Here is a 15,170-nt window from a genome sequence, read left to right on the forward strand (position 1 = left end):
TGCGGCGCCGGGGGCTGCTGCGGCGCCGGGGGCTGCTGCGGCTGCTGGAACTGCATCTGGGGTGGCGACATCTGCTGCTGCGCCGGTGGCTGTTGGAGCTGGGGTTGCATCTGCTGCTGCTGCTGCTGCTGTTGCTGTAATTGATGTGGCCCGGATGGCGGCGCCGCGCCGCCGCGGTGAGCGCCCACCTGCTGGATGATGTTGTGCGCAATCTGCGGGTTGCTCGAGCGCACAAAGCTGATGCATCGGCTCATCTGCATCTTGAGCTTGTCCAGGTCCGCCAGCCGCAGGATGCACTGCTTCTTGGGCAGCAGATCGTGCTGGTCTTTGTACATAAAGGCCATGATCTTGAGGCGCTTGGCTGGCTCAAGGTTGCCGTTCATTGCGTAAAAGGCGGGCAGCAGCGCCGTGACGGTGGCCTGGATGGGGGCCAGCTTGCGCACCTGGTCGAGGATCTGGTCGCGCTCGTCGTCGGTGATGTTGGTGATGACCGGCAGTTGGGCTGTGTCGGCGCAGGAGGAAAGGCGCGCGCAGGGTACAAAGCGGCGATGTCAGCGTGCCGTGCATTCAGGGCGGGCATCTCGGTGGACCAGCGGTGGCACTCACGTCTTTGGGTGGCCAGCTCCTGGTCAATCTTTTGCATGGCGATGCGCGCTTGCTCCAGCTGCTCTGGGCTAACGGCAATGAAGCGCGTGGGAGCGACGCCCTGCTGCCGGGGCAGCTGCTGGGGCGGCTGGCCCGCTTGACCCGCCATCGAGGGGCCCGCCTGCTGCTGCTGCTGCGGTTGCGGCTGCGGCGGCACACTTCCTTGGCCTTGCTGGGCAGATTGCGAGGGGTCACCGCCGACGGGTGGCGGAACGCCCTGCGGCTGTGGCTGCGGCTGCGGCTGGCCGGGCATCGATGCGTTGGCCTGCATCTGCGGGGTTCCAAAGGGCATCGGCGCACCGGCCTGGCCTGTCGGCGGCACCTGCTGCGGCGGCGGGGGAGCCTGCATCTGCCAAGGCTGTGGCGTCTGGACGGGCGGCTGCGGCTGCTGCTGCTGCTGAGCCTGCAACGGTTGGCCCATGGACGAAGCTTGGCCGTGGTTGGCAATGGCCTGGTGCGGCGCAAACGGCGACGCCTGGCCTGCGGCCCCAGCCGCCTTGGCCTGCTGCTGCTGCTGCTGCTGTCGCCAGTTGTTAAACTGCTGCGACAGGAACATCTTGGCAAACTGCTCCTGCGTCATGTTCATCCGAGCGAGGTTCTCCTGACTCAGGATGGGCGCTGGCTGTGGGTTGAAACCCGCCAGTGACGGCATCTGTGGTGGTCGCACCGCCTGCCCCTGCTGCGGCTGCGGTTGCTGCTGGAGCTGTTGCTGGAGCTGCTGGGCCTGCTGCATCATCGGGCTCTGCATCTGGCCGGCGCCCTGCTGCTGCTGCTGCTGCATTTGCTGCATCTGCGGTGTGACGGGCGGCCGAATCTGCTGCTGCTGCTGCTGCTGAAGCTGCTGCGGCGGCGCCTGCTGCTGCGCGTTCGGCTGTCCTGCGACCGCTTTGGCCGCTGCAGCCTTGTACGCGTCGCTCTGGTTGCCTGCCGGACCCTGTCCCTGCCCGAGGCCGGCGTTGGCCATCGACATCTGGTACTGATGATGCATGGCGCGCTGCCAGGTCTCCTCAAAGGGCGCGAGGTAGTTGCGGTACTCGGCGGCGAGAGACTGGCCAATGGCCTGCGTCTGCGGGGAGCCCAGAGGCGCCAGCTCGAGCGCGATGGCGATGGCGGGCCAGGCACCCTTCTGGTTGGCCGCCTCGCTGCCGCCGTGCGCCTGCACGATCTGGTAAAATCGGTACAGGTCGAGGTCTCGGCCTGCCACCTTGGGCAGCGCGGTGATGGGCGTGCCGCGCTTCTTCATCAGGTCGACCAGCGCGCGAGTGAACTGGTCGGGGCGCAGTGAGGGGACGCCCTGGACAGCCGGGTGCGGTCCGCCCGCCCCAGCGGGACCAGAAGCTGGGGGGCCCGACAGCTGGGGAGAGGGACGGACGTGCGGCGACTGGTGCGGCATCTGCGGCGTCACGTTCTGCTGCTGGAGCTGCTGTCCGCTGCCCTGCGCCTGGAGGATCGATGCGTTCGGCATCGGGCTGCCAAACTGGCCCTGCGGAGGGCGCACCGACGCGGGCCCGCTCGAGCCCGGGCGTGTGGGCGGCCGTATCACCGGCGAGGGCTGGGTCTGCGGCGCTCCCATCGCACCGGCGCCTCCACTGTTGTTCTGCTGTTGTTGTTGTTGCTGCTGCTGCTGCTGCTGCTGCTGCTGTTGTTGCTGCTGGACCATCTGCTGGAGCTGCTGCATCGCCATGGCCGCCATGGCCGGGTTCTGTGCATTGAGCTTGGCCAAGATGGCGCTCTGCACGCGCTTGATGTCGGCCATCTGGTTCTGCGTCTGCTTGCGCTCGTCGGGGCCGATCTCGCTGCCCAGCTTGGTCTCGAGGTCCATGATGCGCTGCTGCAGCATACGCAGGAACTGGACCGGGTTGCGCCCCTCGGCGCTCATGTCTCCCATGCCGCCCGGCGGCCGTGTCGGGGCCTGCTGCCCCTGTTGCTGCGGCATGTTCTGCATCATGCCGACACCGTTGCCCGGCTGCTGCTGCTGCGGTTGCTGCGACTGCGGCTGCTGCGGCTGCTGCTGTTGCTGTTGCTGTGGCGGTCGTTGGCTCGGCTGGCCGGGCTTCTGCGGTGTCTCGGAGCGCTGCATCTGAGGCTGCTGCTGCTGCTGCTGCTGAGCCGGAGCCTGGCCTCCATTCTGCTGCTGGGGCTGGTTACCGGGCTGCAGATAGTTGGGAGCGCCCATGGGCAGCCCGGCAGGGCGGGCCTGCTGCAAGCCGGCCATCATCTGGGCCTGGGCATGCATCTGAGGTGTCCGAGGCTGGCCGCCAGGGAAGCCTTGGCCCGCGCCGGCAAAGACGAACGGGTTCTGCTGCTGCTGCTGCTGCTGCTGCTGCTGCTGTTGCTGGTGCGGCTGGCCTGGTTGCTGCCCGGCCTGCTGCACCTGCTGCACTTGCTGTTGTGGCGACTGGTGTTGCTGCTGCTGTTGTTGCTGCTGCGACGGCGGAGGCCTCACGCCTTGTTGCTGCGCCTGTTGCGCCTGTTGGAGCTGCTGTTGCCTAGCAATCGTTTGCCTCAGCTGCGAGAGAGAGGACGGATCAAGGTCGAAAAGGGTCAGTGCATCGGCCGACAGGGCGGGTCGGTCGCGGATCGACTCTTTCGCGCCACGATGCGCCGCATAGACTCACAGCGTTGAGCTGGGTGGGGTTGAGCAGACCCTTCTTGGCCTGTTCGATGGCCATTGAGATCTGCGCCAGGGTCGGCATGCCCGGCATTGGTTGCTGCGGCTGACCCATCGGAGCCTGCGTCATCTGTGGGGCTTGCTGCTGCTGCTGCTGTTGCGGCTGCTGCTGAGGCTGCATCTGCTGCTGCTGCTGTGGCGGCTGCATCATTTGCTGTGGTGGCCTGAATGCCTGACCAGCGGCGGCGGCGGCGGCGGCGGCATTCTGCTGCGGCTGTTGCTGTTGCTGTTGTTGTTGTTGTTGTTGCTGCTGCTGCTGCTGCTGCTGTGCGAGCAAAGCCTGCAATTGCTGCTGACTGAATCCGGCTGGGAAGCCACCGCTCTGCTGGGGCTGCGGCTGCTGAAAGGGATTGCGCTGCATCTGCGAGGGCTGACCCATCGCCTGGCCCGGGTGTTGTTGCTGTTGCTGCTGCTGTTGTTGCTGTTGCTGCAAGAGCTGCTGCTGCTGTTGGTGCTGCTGGCGGAGGATTGCCAGCTGCTGCGGCGTGAGATTGTTCAGGTTGAACATCATGCCGCCATTGTTTTGGGAGGGGTCGAAGCCGGACATGGTGGCAAGGGCGAGGGGTCGTCGAGACGGCACCGATCGAGGCCAGACTGGAGCGCAGCGCGCCCTCGAGCGTAGAGCCTAGAGGGCAGTGCGACCCTGGACAGTGGGCTCGAACAGCAAGGGCTACGGAAGTGCGCCAGACGAAGCGGCGATGCCCAAGGGTGCCGATCGGGTCGCGGCCCCGCGGAACTTGCACGGAGCGAGCAGCCGGGCCGCGGGCGCACCGACAGCGGTGGATGCCTGGTGGCAGAAGCTTGCGATCGGACTTGGAGCCCTTGCCCGCCGAGGTCGGCGGCAGCGGCGCGTAGGTCGGCGTCGAGGTAGACTTTCGCGCGTCTCTGTGAGACCGGCAGAGGAGGTCGAGGGCCTCGCCCTGTTTGCGGCGGTTGATCCAGGACTGCCACGCAGCTACCGGCTCTCAAGGCGCGATGCGAGCGCGGACGAGGGCGGAGCGGGTCGCGGCGTCAAGGCCGAATCAGAGCGCCGATCCGGGGCGGGAAAGAAGGGGCCGGAAGTGCGATGGTAACTGGTGCACCGACGAGGGGAGGATGATCAGAGGGTCAAGATGGGTTGCCGATCTAGCGGAGAAAGGTTGGCTAGGTGGGCGGTCGATGTGAAGCGATGCGATGCGACGCAGCGCAACGCAAAGAGGCAGAACCCTGATGACGGATCGAGATGGGGAGCGGCCAGTTGTGTAGGCTGCGCCGAGTGTTGCTGCGCGTGGACCCGAGGAAGGGCGCCGGAGGGATGGATAGACAGGGAGGTGGGCGGGCGAGCAGGCGAGCGTAGGCAAGGCTGTGGATGAATCTGCTCGGCGTGAATGGTGGGATGGTCCGCGCCTTGGCGGGGCGTCGAGAGACGAGCCGAGGACGACGTGTCTATGACGGATGCCGAAGGGGTCGGGATGAGGACGACGATGTCGGGGATGGAGCCGGGAGTCGGGAAGGAACGGGGCGATCGATGCCAGCGGTAGAAAACGAGGCGCAGAACCGGGCTCGAGCCGGGACAGGGAACCGACGGTCGAGGGTCAGGAGACGAGGGGATGGAGCAAGACTTGAGCAGTCGGGGCCACGGAGCAGACACGGTAGAGGATGTCTGCGCGCGTATGTGCGTGTGTAGGTGTGTGTGTGTGTGTGTGTGTGTGTGCGAGGGGCGTCTGTGCCGTCGTCGTCGAGGCTGTCTTGGTCGAAGGAGGTCGAGGCACGGTGCAGGCCAGGGACCGGGATGAGGGTGGTGAAGGTGGTGGTGGTGGCGGCGGCGGTGGGGACGCGTGCGGCGTTGTGGTGGTTGCAATCCCGCCGAGTATTCGTCGTCGTCGTCGTCGTTGCGGTGGCGGTGGTGGAGGTGGACGAGGGGGGCGACGGCGACGGCAGCAGCAGCGTTGGGGAAAGGCCAAGGGGCGAGGGAGCGGCCAGTCGAGAGGGCGTGCGAAACCAAGGCAGGAAACTAAGGCGGATGGGCGGCGGAGGCGGACAGGCGCACAGGCGCACAGGCGAGCGAGGGCAGCGCAGCTGGCCAGGGCCAGGGCCAGGCCCACCAAGCAGGAGCAGCAGCAGCAGCAGCAGCAGCAGCAGCTGGGCAGCGTGCAGCCAGCCAGCCTCGGTCGGCGTCAGCGAGACACGGGCGCCCGGCAGCGGAGCGGGCCAGGCCAGGCCAGGCCCAGGGTCAAGGGACACGGACACCGACACGGCGGGCCCCCCCCCCCCTTCGCCCCTCGCTCGCCCAGGCCAAGTCGAGTCCAGTGCACAGAGGGTCCCTGCCTGCCGCCCTCTGCTCGAAGCGAAGTTTTTTGAGTTTTGTATTGCGGCCCACCGTCGTCGCTGTAGTATCAAGATTGGCAGGCCATCGTCCTACTCGCAATCATCTGGCCTGGCCGCCATCCTACCTGCTCACCAACCGCAGGAAGGGGCGCTTCCATACGGCACGGCACGGCAAGAGGCGGGCCAGAGAGCTAAACCGAACCAAGTCGACCTCGAGAGCAAGCAGGGCCACTCCACCGCCTGGCCTCGGCCTGCGCACGTCGTCGAGCTCATGAGAGACGGAGAGTGGCAGAGAGAGAGAGATGGAAGCGGCGAGCGAGCGAGTGTGACCGTCGCGCAGCTGCCCGCCACCCTGACCGCCTCGCTGTGCGGCCAGGCCAGGCCCGCCGCCACGCACGTCTCTTTGCACCCGGCCGTCTTGAAAGATGAGGTAGAGCGGCTGCGACGATCACGACGCCGGCTGCGTCCTTCTCTCCTCTCTGTCTCGACGCCGTTCCCAACTCAGGCCCTGGCCCTGGCCTCGTACCTACCCTACCAGCCCCAGCAGGCGCGCCAACAGCCGCGCGTTGCCCGCCACCACCGGGACAGGGAAAAAAGTCAACAGCCGAACGGCCAGGCCAGGCCCAGCCCGAGTCGGATAGCGCGTCTGGACCGCTGGCGACGATATCCGGACCGGGCTCGCCGCAGCCGTCACCGTCGCTCGGAGGCCTACCTGCCCTCTTGCCGAGCCCACCTTCGGTTGCTGCCGCAATGGCTCAGCCTGCCACCCATCGTCGACCTTGGCAAGTGGGCCGGCCCTCTGAGCTCTCGATGACTACCAGGTCGCCACACTCTGCCTTCGAGGAGCGGCCCTGCTTTCCGTCCGATGCCTCACGCGCTGCCTGGCCGGGCCTGGCCAAGGCAGGGCGAGATGCCCTGTCACACTTGATGTTGTTGTGCGCCGCTGCCATCATGAACACGGCTGGGCTGGAGTAGACGATCGAGGGCCGCGGGCAAACGTGGAGAAGATGTCCTGCCCGTGCGCCTCTTGGATCCAGCCAGAGATGGGAATTTGGCGCCACACTTTGCCGCCTTCGAGCTGACTGGCAGGCCAGGTGGCAGGCGGGCAGGTAGAACCACCTGGCGCTGGACGCCGACACGAGGAGCGAGCGAGCTGAGCTTGCCTCGCTGTATGTGTTCTGTCTGCTTGACACGAGGGAGGCCGTCCACGCGCGTCACGGCGCGACAGGTTGGTGCCGTGGGCCGTCGCTTGTCTGGTCTGGCCCCGCGCGCTGAGCCTGCAGAGGTGCGGACAGTAGTGTTGAGCGCGAGAGAGGGTGGCAGCCAAACGCCGGCCGGACAGCCCCTGCCGGAAGGGGGCGGCTCTCTTCAGGTCGGCGGTCCGTCTCCATGGGAGGTGATGGTGAAAGAAGCAAAAAGGAGCGAGAGAGAGAGAGAGGGAGACGTGGGACGAGGTGTCACCCCCCGACGCCACCGCCCGTCGTGTGTGCGCGGGTGCGGGTAGACAGGCTGGCGTGGCGGGCCCCAGACGGCCTGGCTGGCTTCCCGCCGCCTCCCGTGGCCCCGCCCCGCCTGCCTTGGACCTCGCCTGGCCTTGCCTCGCCTCGCCTGGCCTGGCCTGGCCGTCGAGGGGATGCACATGCTCTTGCAGCCAGCGGCATCCTACCTGGCCAGGAACACGCCTACGCGCACGCACGCAGGGACTCGGGACCAAGTCAGGCCTGGCCTACCCTACCCTGCGCCGACAGGCCTCCGCCCTTCTGGCCTTTGCCGAACGACGAAGCAGCTCAAAAAGATTCTTGCTTGCCTGGTTCGACGGCAGCGCAGACGCCCCGCTGCTGGCTCTCACGCAGCCCCGCGCGCCACCGGCCGCGTTGTGGGGGTTGGCCACCGGCCACGCTATCGCCCACACAAAGGCGGGCAGCACGACCAAGCCAGCAGGCTAGGCTTTGGATCGCTTCGACTCAGCTGGCCTGGCACATCGTCGTCGTCGTCGATAGGGCCGGCAAGCGAGCAAACCAGCCATCGACGGGCGGCAAAGAGGGCGTACAGAGAGAGACCCTTTGATGCGCCGGACACAGGGACAGAGAGTAGAGTGTGAGAGAGTCGTCGTAGTGTTGCAGCCCAAACGCACGAGGCACAGCGGCCAACTCGACGAGCATGTATGTAACTCCATACCTAACTTACCTGCTTTCTCTTCTGCCTAGGCCTGCTGGCCTGGTCCACCGGATGCGCACCTAGCCTGCCCTACCGACCGGCCCACTTTGCACCACCATCGCCACCATCACCGAACCGCCATCGTACCGCCATCGCACCGGCACCGCACCGGCACCGCACCGCATCGCACCCGCCACCAGCGTCTAACCTGGCCCTAGCTTTGAGCCTGCTTCATTATTTCGCCCACCTCGCCCAAAGGCCACGGCAACCCCAAGGCGGCGTACGGTAGCTAACGCTAGCGCTGGCCGCCCCGCGCGCCCCCACCTCCGACTCGATCTCGGCTTGGTTGTCCGTGGCTCGTCGAGGCTCCGAGCCTCTATCTCTGCCTCTCTCTCGTCTTCCCTCGACCGACCCCGACCCAGCAGCTGCTCATCCTCCCCCTCCCCCTCCTCCTCCTCCTCCGTCGCCTCAACAGGCACGCCGCGCTATAAGACGGCTGCCGTGCACCCACCCGACGCCATCGCCCAGTGCTGCTCCTCGCTCTGCCGCGCCAACGTTGACCCTACCGCTCATCACTGCCTCCTCCCACACCTTCGGACATCGCCACACGCTGCCGCCCTTTCACGACCTCCGCTCGCCATCGTCCGCCATGCCGTCCGACGCCAGCGCCCTCTCCTTCTACCACACCTGCCCGCCCGGTCTGGCGCCCTCCAACACCACCACCAAGCTCTGCGACGCCGCCACCTGCGGGTCCATCTACCAGCCCCCCGACGGCCGACCCCGCAAGCCTTCGGGCGACGCCCAGTGCGCCTGCGACCCAGGCTTCACCGGCGTCAACTGCAACGTCTGCTCCGGCGCCGGGTCGTGCTCCGCTCGCCGCGGCACCGCTTCGCCGTCTTCGCCGTCGGGCGCGCTCACCCTGACCGGCGACTCGAGCGTCGTCTGCTACAACCAGCCCGATGCCGTCCGCACCACTTTCATCGACTGCGACGTCGTGCAGCCCACGATCCAGGCCGTCTTTCCCAAGCCCATGACCATGGCCATGACAAAGGTCGGCGCCACCCCCGACGACTTTGCCGCCACGGGCGTCGCGCCCTGGCCCCAGATGCCCAACACGACGCTGGCAAGCGTCTTTTATGACGGCGTCGAGCAGTTCTACTGCCAGGCCAGCAACTGCGCCTCGCGCAACTCGACCCAGAGCGCCGCGCTGGGCAAGAGCCGCTTCGGCACCACCTCGACCCAGTGCGACAACCTCCAGTGCTACTGCATCCCCGGCACCGTCATGTGCGGCGGCGGCGCCCTCGACCTCACGCCCATCATCAACGGCCTCAGCGGCGCGCTCGGGATGCCGTGCGATTTCATCGACCCAAAGGCGCCCGAGGGGACCACGGCCGACTGCGCCTTCCAGGGCAACCTGCTCAACAACCTCCTCGGCGACGGTGGCCTGCCCCTCAAGCAGTGCAGGTTCGGCAGCTGCGTCACCGAGGGACAGATCCACGCCCACTGGCGCGACCAGGCGCTCGCGGGCGGAGAGACGGGCAACGGCGACCGCCTCAGCGGTCCCCTCATCGGCGGCCTCGCCGTCCTCGGCGTCTTTGTGGCGTCGCTGCTGGCACTCGTCGCTTTCGGCGTGTGGCGCAGGCGCGAGGCCGCCAGGAGACCCGCCCGCCTCGATCCGGCGCCCGTCGGGCTCGTCTGGAAGCGCATCGACTACGGCCTGGCGCCACGCAACCGCCTGGGCATCCGACGCAGAGGCGGGCCCGTTGGCAGCAGCCGCCTCGTAGACGGCAGCAGCACCAAACCCCTCCGAAGCAGCGGCGACAGCCGCAACGAGAAGGCGCCAATCTCGCCCGCGTACGATGCCGACCACCGTCACCAACTGGCGCACCCCACGCTGCATTTTGACGACCCAGAGGCCGGCCACGGCTCCGATCACATCCTGCACTCGGTCAGCGGCCGCGTCGAGCCCGGCCAGATGCTCGCCCTCCTCGGTCCCTCGGGCGCGGGCAAGTCGTCGCTCGTCGACATCCTCGCCGGCCGGTCCAAGTCTGGTCGCGTTGCGGGCGAGGTGGCCTTCCTGCGCGCCGCCGACGGCGCGGGCGCGAGACCGGGCACCGGCACCGGCAACGGCTCGACGCGCGCCATCGCCTTTGTCGACCAGGACGATGCCCTGCCGGCCTTTTCGACGGTGCGCGAGGCCCTGCGCATGGCGGCCGACCTGTCGCTGCCGGAGAGCGTGTCGGACAAGTCGGGTTTGGTCGAGGAGGTCATCGACCTGCTCGGCCTGACGTTGGTGGCCGACCGCCGCATCGGCGACCACAGCCGGCGCGGCGTGTCCGGCGGCGAGCGCCGTCGCGTGTCGATCGGCTGCGCGCTCGTTGCGCGCCCGCGCATCCTCGTGGCCGACGAGCCGCTGTCGGGCCTCGACTCCTTTTCTGCGAGCCGGGTGGTGGCGGCGTTCCGCAACCTGGCGCGCGGCGCCGGCGAGCTCGGCTCGACGTCGGTCATCATGACGGTGCACCAGCCGTCCTCGGAGATCTTCCACACCTTTGACGTCGTCATGCTCATGGCGGCCGGGCGGGTGCTCTACACGGGCCCGCCATCCGAGAGCCTGGCGTGGTGCGAGGCGCAGGGCGAGCCGTGTCCGACGGGCCACAACGTTGCCGACCACCTGCTCAAGATTGCCTTTAATCCCGAGCAGCGGACGCGGCGCGTGTCGGAGCCGTCGTACCAGGACAGCCGCTCCGATCCTTCGTCGTCTTCCGCTCCGCCGTCGTCGTCGTCGTCGTCGTCGTCGTCGTCGCCGGGCGTGGCTGCGGGCGCGGCGTGGGCGCGCGAGGCGGGCAACGAGCCGTGCACGACGTTCATGACGCAGCTCTCGACGCTGTCGCGGCGGGCGTGGCAGACGGCGCTGCGCGACCGCGCGGGCCCGCTGGCGCACCTCGTGGGCGCGGTGACCATCGGGCTGCTGGTGGGCGGCTGCTTCTACCAGGTCGACCTGACGATCGCCGGCTTCCAGAACCGCGTCGGGTCGATGTACTTTCTCTTTATCCTGCTCTGCTTTGCGGCGCTGTCGGCCTCGACGACGCTGGCGCGCAGCCGCGCGCTGATGGTGCGCGAGCGGAGCAACGGGCTGTACGGCGCCGTGGCGTGGCTCGTCAGCTTTGTCCTGTTCGACGCCGTGCTGCTCCGCCTCATCCCCACGTTGCTCTTCACCACCATCCTCTACTGGATGGTCGGGCTCAAGGCCGATGCGGTGACATTTTTCGAGTTTGTCCTCATCGCCTTTTTGCTGCACGAGTCGGTCGCGCTGGTCGACATGATCCTGTCGGCCTTGATCGAGGATCTTTCCGTCACCATCCTCATGGCGGGGAGCTTTATCCTCTTCAACATCGGCTATGGAGGATTTCTGCTCAACCTCGATCAGATCCCGGCCGTACTGAGGTGGCTGCAGTGGCTCTCGCCGCTCAAGTACGCCCTCGAAGCTGTATCGGTGCACGAACTAAAGGGCCTCGATCTCAAGGATACCGTAGCGGGCGTCGGCATCCAGACCTCGGTCTCGGTGTTTGCCGGCAACCTCTTTGGATTCAGGGATGGAGCCTTCTACCGCGACCTCCTCATCCTGGCGCTCCCGTTCAACCTCGGCGTCTTTGGCCTTCTCTGCCTCGTCGTCTGGTCGAGGATGCGAGAGACGCGCTAGTCGCGAGTCCGACTAGGATCCGTTCCGTCCCCTGCCGCGCGGCCGCCACGCCCTCCGTCGACTCCTTCCCCTGCTACCCCTCCTCCTCCTCCTTCGTGTCTATCCTTGTTTTACTCGCTGCCAAGTCTTAGAATACATACACTCATTCGCCCCGTCCTTGACCACTGACGGACCGAGGCGGAGGCAGAGGACAGAGGAAGCAACCGGCGACGTTGGCGATGGTCGAGGATGACGAGGGAGAGGAGAGGGGGGGCCTGATCGGCTCGGCTCGGGGCTCTACCACGACGAAAAGTCGCCAAAGCCGCCACCGCCACCGCCCTTTTTCGCCTTGGCCTTGTCGACGATACCGCTGCCGACCTCGAATGGTTGCCCCTTTGGCGCCGCCACCGCCGCTGGAGCACCGGATGTCGGTCTCGACGACAACGACGACGTGGCGAGGTACTTGCCTACTCCTCCTCCTCCGATGCCGTTGCCGTTGCCGCGGGCCGCCGCCGCCGCCGACGACGACGACGACGACGACGTGCCACCGCCCTTGGGTGCGAGCTCGGTGCCGAGCCACGTGGTGCGGTCCTCGTCCCTCCTCCTCCTCTTCTCCTCCCTCCTGACCGCCTCGACGCTGGTGGGATCCTCGCGCTTGAGCCTGCGCTCGAGCTGCGCCTTGTACTTTTCAAACGGGTCCTCGGTGATGGTCGTCTCGAGGATCCGGATCGTGCGCAGCGGCCGGTCGGTGCCCTTCTGCGTGGGGACCGACTCGAGCGCGTCGAGCGTCTTGTCCCCCTCGCCGTCGACCAGGCGCCCAAACACGGTGTGCTTGCGATCCAGGTGCGGCGTGGCGCGGTAGGTGAGGAAAAACTGCGAGCTATTCGTCCCCGGACCCCGGTTGGCCATCGAGAGCGTGCCGCGCGACGTGTGCTTGAGCGCCGACGGATAGTCGTACTCGTCGCCGAAATCGCGGCCCCAGATCGAGCTGCCCCCGCTGCCCGTGCCCGTCGGGTCGCCGCCCTGGATCATGAAGCCGGGGATGTTGCGGTGGAAGGCCGTGTCGTCGTACTTGCCGCGCCGGCACAGCTCGAGGAAGTTGTAGCACGTCTTGGGCGCGCGGTCGCAGTGCAGCTCGAGGTTGAGCGGCCCAAAGTTGGTGTGCAGCCGCACGTAGGCCTTGTCGGCGCGCGACTTGCGCTGCCGGAACTGCTCAAACATGTGCTCCTCCTCGTCGACGACGATGCGCTCGGTGCGCGTGCGCGGCGTCAGCGCCGTGCTGGTGAAGCTCGCCGCCGTCATGCCCGTCGAGGCCGACGTGGCGTTGTACGGCTGCTTGCCCTTGGTGCGCGACAGCGCCGTGTCGCCCGTCGTCGTCGGTGGTGCTGTTGTCGATTGTGGTAGCGATGATGCTGCGGCGGGGGCCGTGGCGGACTTGGCTTTCGGCGCCGACGACGACGACGACGTCGACGCGTCTGCCTCCTTGTTCTTCTGCGCTCGCAACTTGGCGAGGAGGGCGCCGGCGCTGCCCGTGGCGGCGAGGTTGACCTCCTCGGTGGTGTCGATGCCGCGGTCGGCCTCGGTGACGACGAGGTTCTTTTTGACGTGGTGGAGCTTGCTGACGTCCTTTTGCTCTGCGTTGTGCGGGTCCTGGAGGGTGATGATGTCGGCCTTTGTAAAAGGCTGGTCGGTGAGGAGGTCGCGCATGAACTTGGCCTTGAGGTTGAGCTGCTGGACCGTGTCGTGGCTAAAGACGTTGCCCGAGGGGGCGAGGGCGACGATGTGGGTGTGCTCGCCGTACTCCTTGTACGAGACGGGGTCGTGGTAGCGCCCGCGCTCGTTCTTTGCAAAGTGGAGCGTGACGAGGTGGTCGAGGTCGAGGGGCTGGCCGGTGGCCGGGTTGACGCGGTACTTTTTGATAAAGGGGATGACGTTGGTCAGTTCAAAGACGGTGCCGTCGTCCTTTGAGCATACGGGGTTGGACCAGGGCTGCAGGCTGATGGCGCAGCAGTCAAAGGGGAGGGGCTGATAGTTGTCGCCCTCTTGCTTTTGGTGCTTGCCGGTGGATGCGCCATGCTGGCCGTAGATGCCGGACTGTCAGGTGGGAGAGGAGGATAGCAGGCGGCGGAGTCGGCGGTGGTGGTTGCAGTGGTGAAGAGGAGGGGCAGCGGGGTCAGCCATGGCCGTCACGGGTCGCTGTGGGATGGTGCAGTGGCGGTGAAGGTGGTGCTGGCGGATGTGGCGACTGCGAGTGTATGTACGTTTGGACGCAGAGTCAGGACGTGGAAGCAGGGGGGCCGGCAGCGAGGGTGAAGGCGAGGACCAGGGGGGGGCGACTTACGTGTTCTGCCTGGGTGACGTAGAGGCGGTCCGACTTTCCGTGGCCCATGGTGGGAGGCGGGTATGGCGGGCAATGAGGATGGCAGTTGCGATGGTGGTGGCAGTGGCGGTGGCGGCGACGGCGACGGCGACGGCGATGGCGGGTCGTAGAGTGGCGTGGTGGTGGTGGTGGGTCTAGCAAAGGCGAGGCAAGCAAACAGGGGCCGACGGACGGCGCTGAGGGCCCCTCTCTGCCGTTCGGCCGTTGCAACTCGATCCGAGCCATGGAGGCTTCCGCCCTCCCACCCTTCACCACCACCACCACCACCACCATCGCCTTTTCCCCTCTCTCCTCAACATTTCTCCATCGGACACTCTTTTTTTGGACTGCGACCAGCCTGCAATCACATACACCGCCCTTCTTCGCCCCACGCTCGCTCCGCCGCGTCAGCAGCAGCAGCAGCGCCGCAGCACCATCGCCTCCGCCAGGGGCTAATCAGCCAACGCCGAGTGGATGCTACCGCTCCTGCGCACGGCCATCCCAACCTCTTCTCCTTCCTCTTCCTCGATCCGCAACCAACAAACTGACGCCGCCCACGACAGCACCAACAAAATCGCCGCCAGCATCGACAAGGGCAAGGCCAGAGCACGCGACCCTTCGCTAGATTCGCCCTCACACTTAGAGCTAGATCATCCCGACTCGATCCCCCTCCGTCCCCTCGTCGGCCGCACCCGGCCCACGCCCAGACACCCCCACTCCTACCCCCACCCCGGCCGCCACTCGCCCACCATGAAGTTCTCGCATAGCCTCCAGTTCAACAGCGTCCCGGACTGGGCGGACAAGTACGTCGCCTACTCGAACCTCAAAAAGAGCATCTACCTCCTCGAGCGCGACCTCCCCATGCTCCCCTCGGACAACGCCAACGCGGACGACGTCGAAAACGAGTCGGCAAACCTCCTCCAGCAGGCCGCACAGAGCGACACCGACCGCCACTTTGTGCCCCTGCTCGACAAGGAGCTCCAGAAGATTGTCGCCTTCTTCAACGAAAAGCACGCAGAGATGCAGGCCGACCTCGGCGCCCTCGAGCGCGACCTCGAACGCACCGAAAACGAGGAGATCGACGACGACAGCGACCAGCCTTTCAGCGACGACGACGACGACGACGACGACGCCCTCGTCGACACGGTGCGCACCGGCAAGGCCAGCACCGGCCGCCGCAACAGCATCGACCAGCTCTTCAACGACCCGCACCGCTACAACCGCGCCACCCGCGAGGAGCAGCGCCTCCGCGGCTGGGGCAGGTCCAGCACCGACGACGCCGCGGCGCGCTCGCGCAAGGACAGCCAGCTCACCGACCACAGCGCCTCGTCGCGCCGCCCCTCGGTGGGCCG

At 67.0% G+C, this 15,170-nt stretch overlaps 4 protein-coding genes across 4 annotated transcripts in view; 2 read left to right on the plus strand and 2 right to left on the minus strand.

The window, feature by feature from the left end:
* PFL1_06881 (uncharacterized protein) overlaps nucleotides 1-3,863 on the minus strand; it is a gene marked incomplete at both ends in the record, with an annotated part of 6,682 nt that extends 2,819 nt beyond the window's left edge. Inside the window, 3 exons of the mRNA XM_007882033.1 lie at nucleotides 189-502; nucleotides 607-3,154; nucleotides 3,264-3,863. Of these exons, the coding sequence (XP_007880224.1) occupies nucleotides 189-502; nucleotides 607-3,154; nucleotides 3,264-3,863 (3,462 nt within the window). The remainder of the gene's footprint in view (nucleotides 1-188; nucleotides 503-606; nucleotides 3,155-3,263) is intronic.
* Nucleotides 3,864-8,429: 4,566 nt separating this feature from the next.
* On the plus strand, nucleotides 8,430-11,480 carry PFL1_04404 (uncharacterized protein; the record flags this gene model as incomplete). The annotated part of the gene is made up of 1 exon (XM_007881929.1): nucleotides 8,430-11,480. The coding sequence occupies one exon, from the start codon at nucleotides 8,430-8,432 to the stop codon at nucleotides 11,478-11,480; it is 3,051 nt and encodes a 1,016-aa protein (XP_007880120.1).
* Nucleotides 11,481-11,756: 276 nt separating this feature from the next.
* Nucleotides 11,757-13,848, minus strand: PFL1_04405 (uncharacterized protein; the record flags this gene model as incomplete). Its single annotated transcript, XM_007881930.1, has 2 exons — nucleotides 11,757-13,553; nucleotides 13,801-13,848. 2 exons carry the CDS (start codon nucleotides 13,846-13,848, stop codon nucleotides 11,757-11,759), a joined length of 1,845 nt encoding a protein of 614 aa, XP_007880121.1.
* A 720-nt stretch (nucleotides 13,849-14,568) lies between these two features.
* PFL1_04406 (uncharacterized protein) overlaps nucleotides 14,569-15,170 on the plus strand; it is a gene marked incomplete at both ends in the record, with an annotated part of 3,094 nt that continues 2,492 nt past the window's right edge. Inside the window, one exon of the mRNA XM_007881931.1 lies at nucleotides 14,569-15,162. Within this exon, the coding sequence (XP_007880122.1) occupies nucleotides 14,569-15,162 (594 nt within the window). The remainder of the gene's footprint in view (nucleotides 15,163-15,170) is intronic.

The sequence above is a fragment of the Pseudozyma flocculosa genome (genome assembly GCF_000417875.1).
Source record: "Pseudozyma flocculosa PF-1 unplaced genomic scaffold scaffold00014, whole genome shotgun sequence".
NCBI lineage: Eukaryota > Fungi > Basidiomycota > Ustilaginomycetes > Ustilaginales > Ustilaginaceae > Pseudozyma > Pseudozyma flocculosa.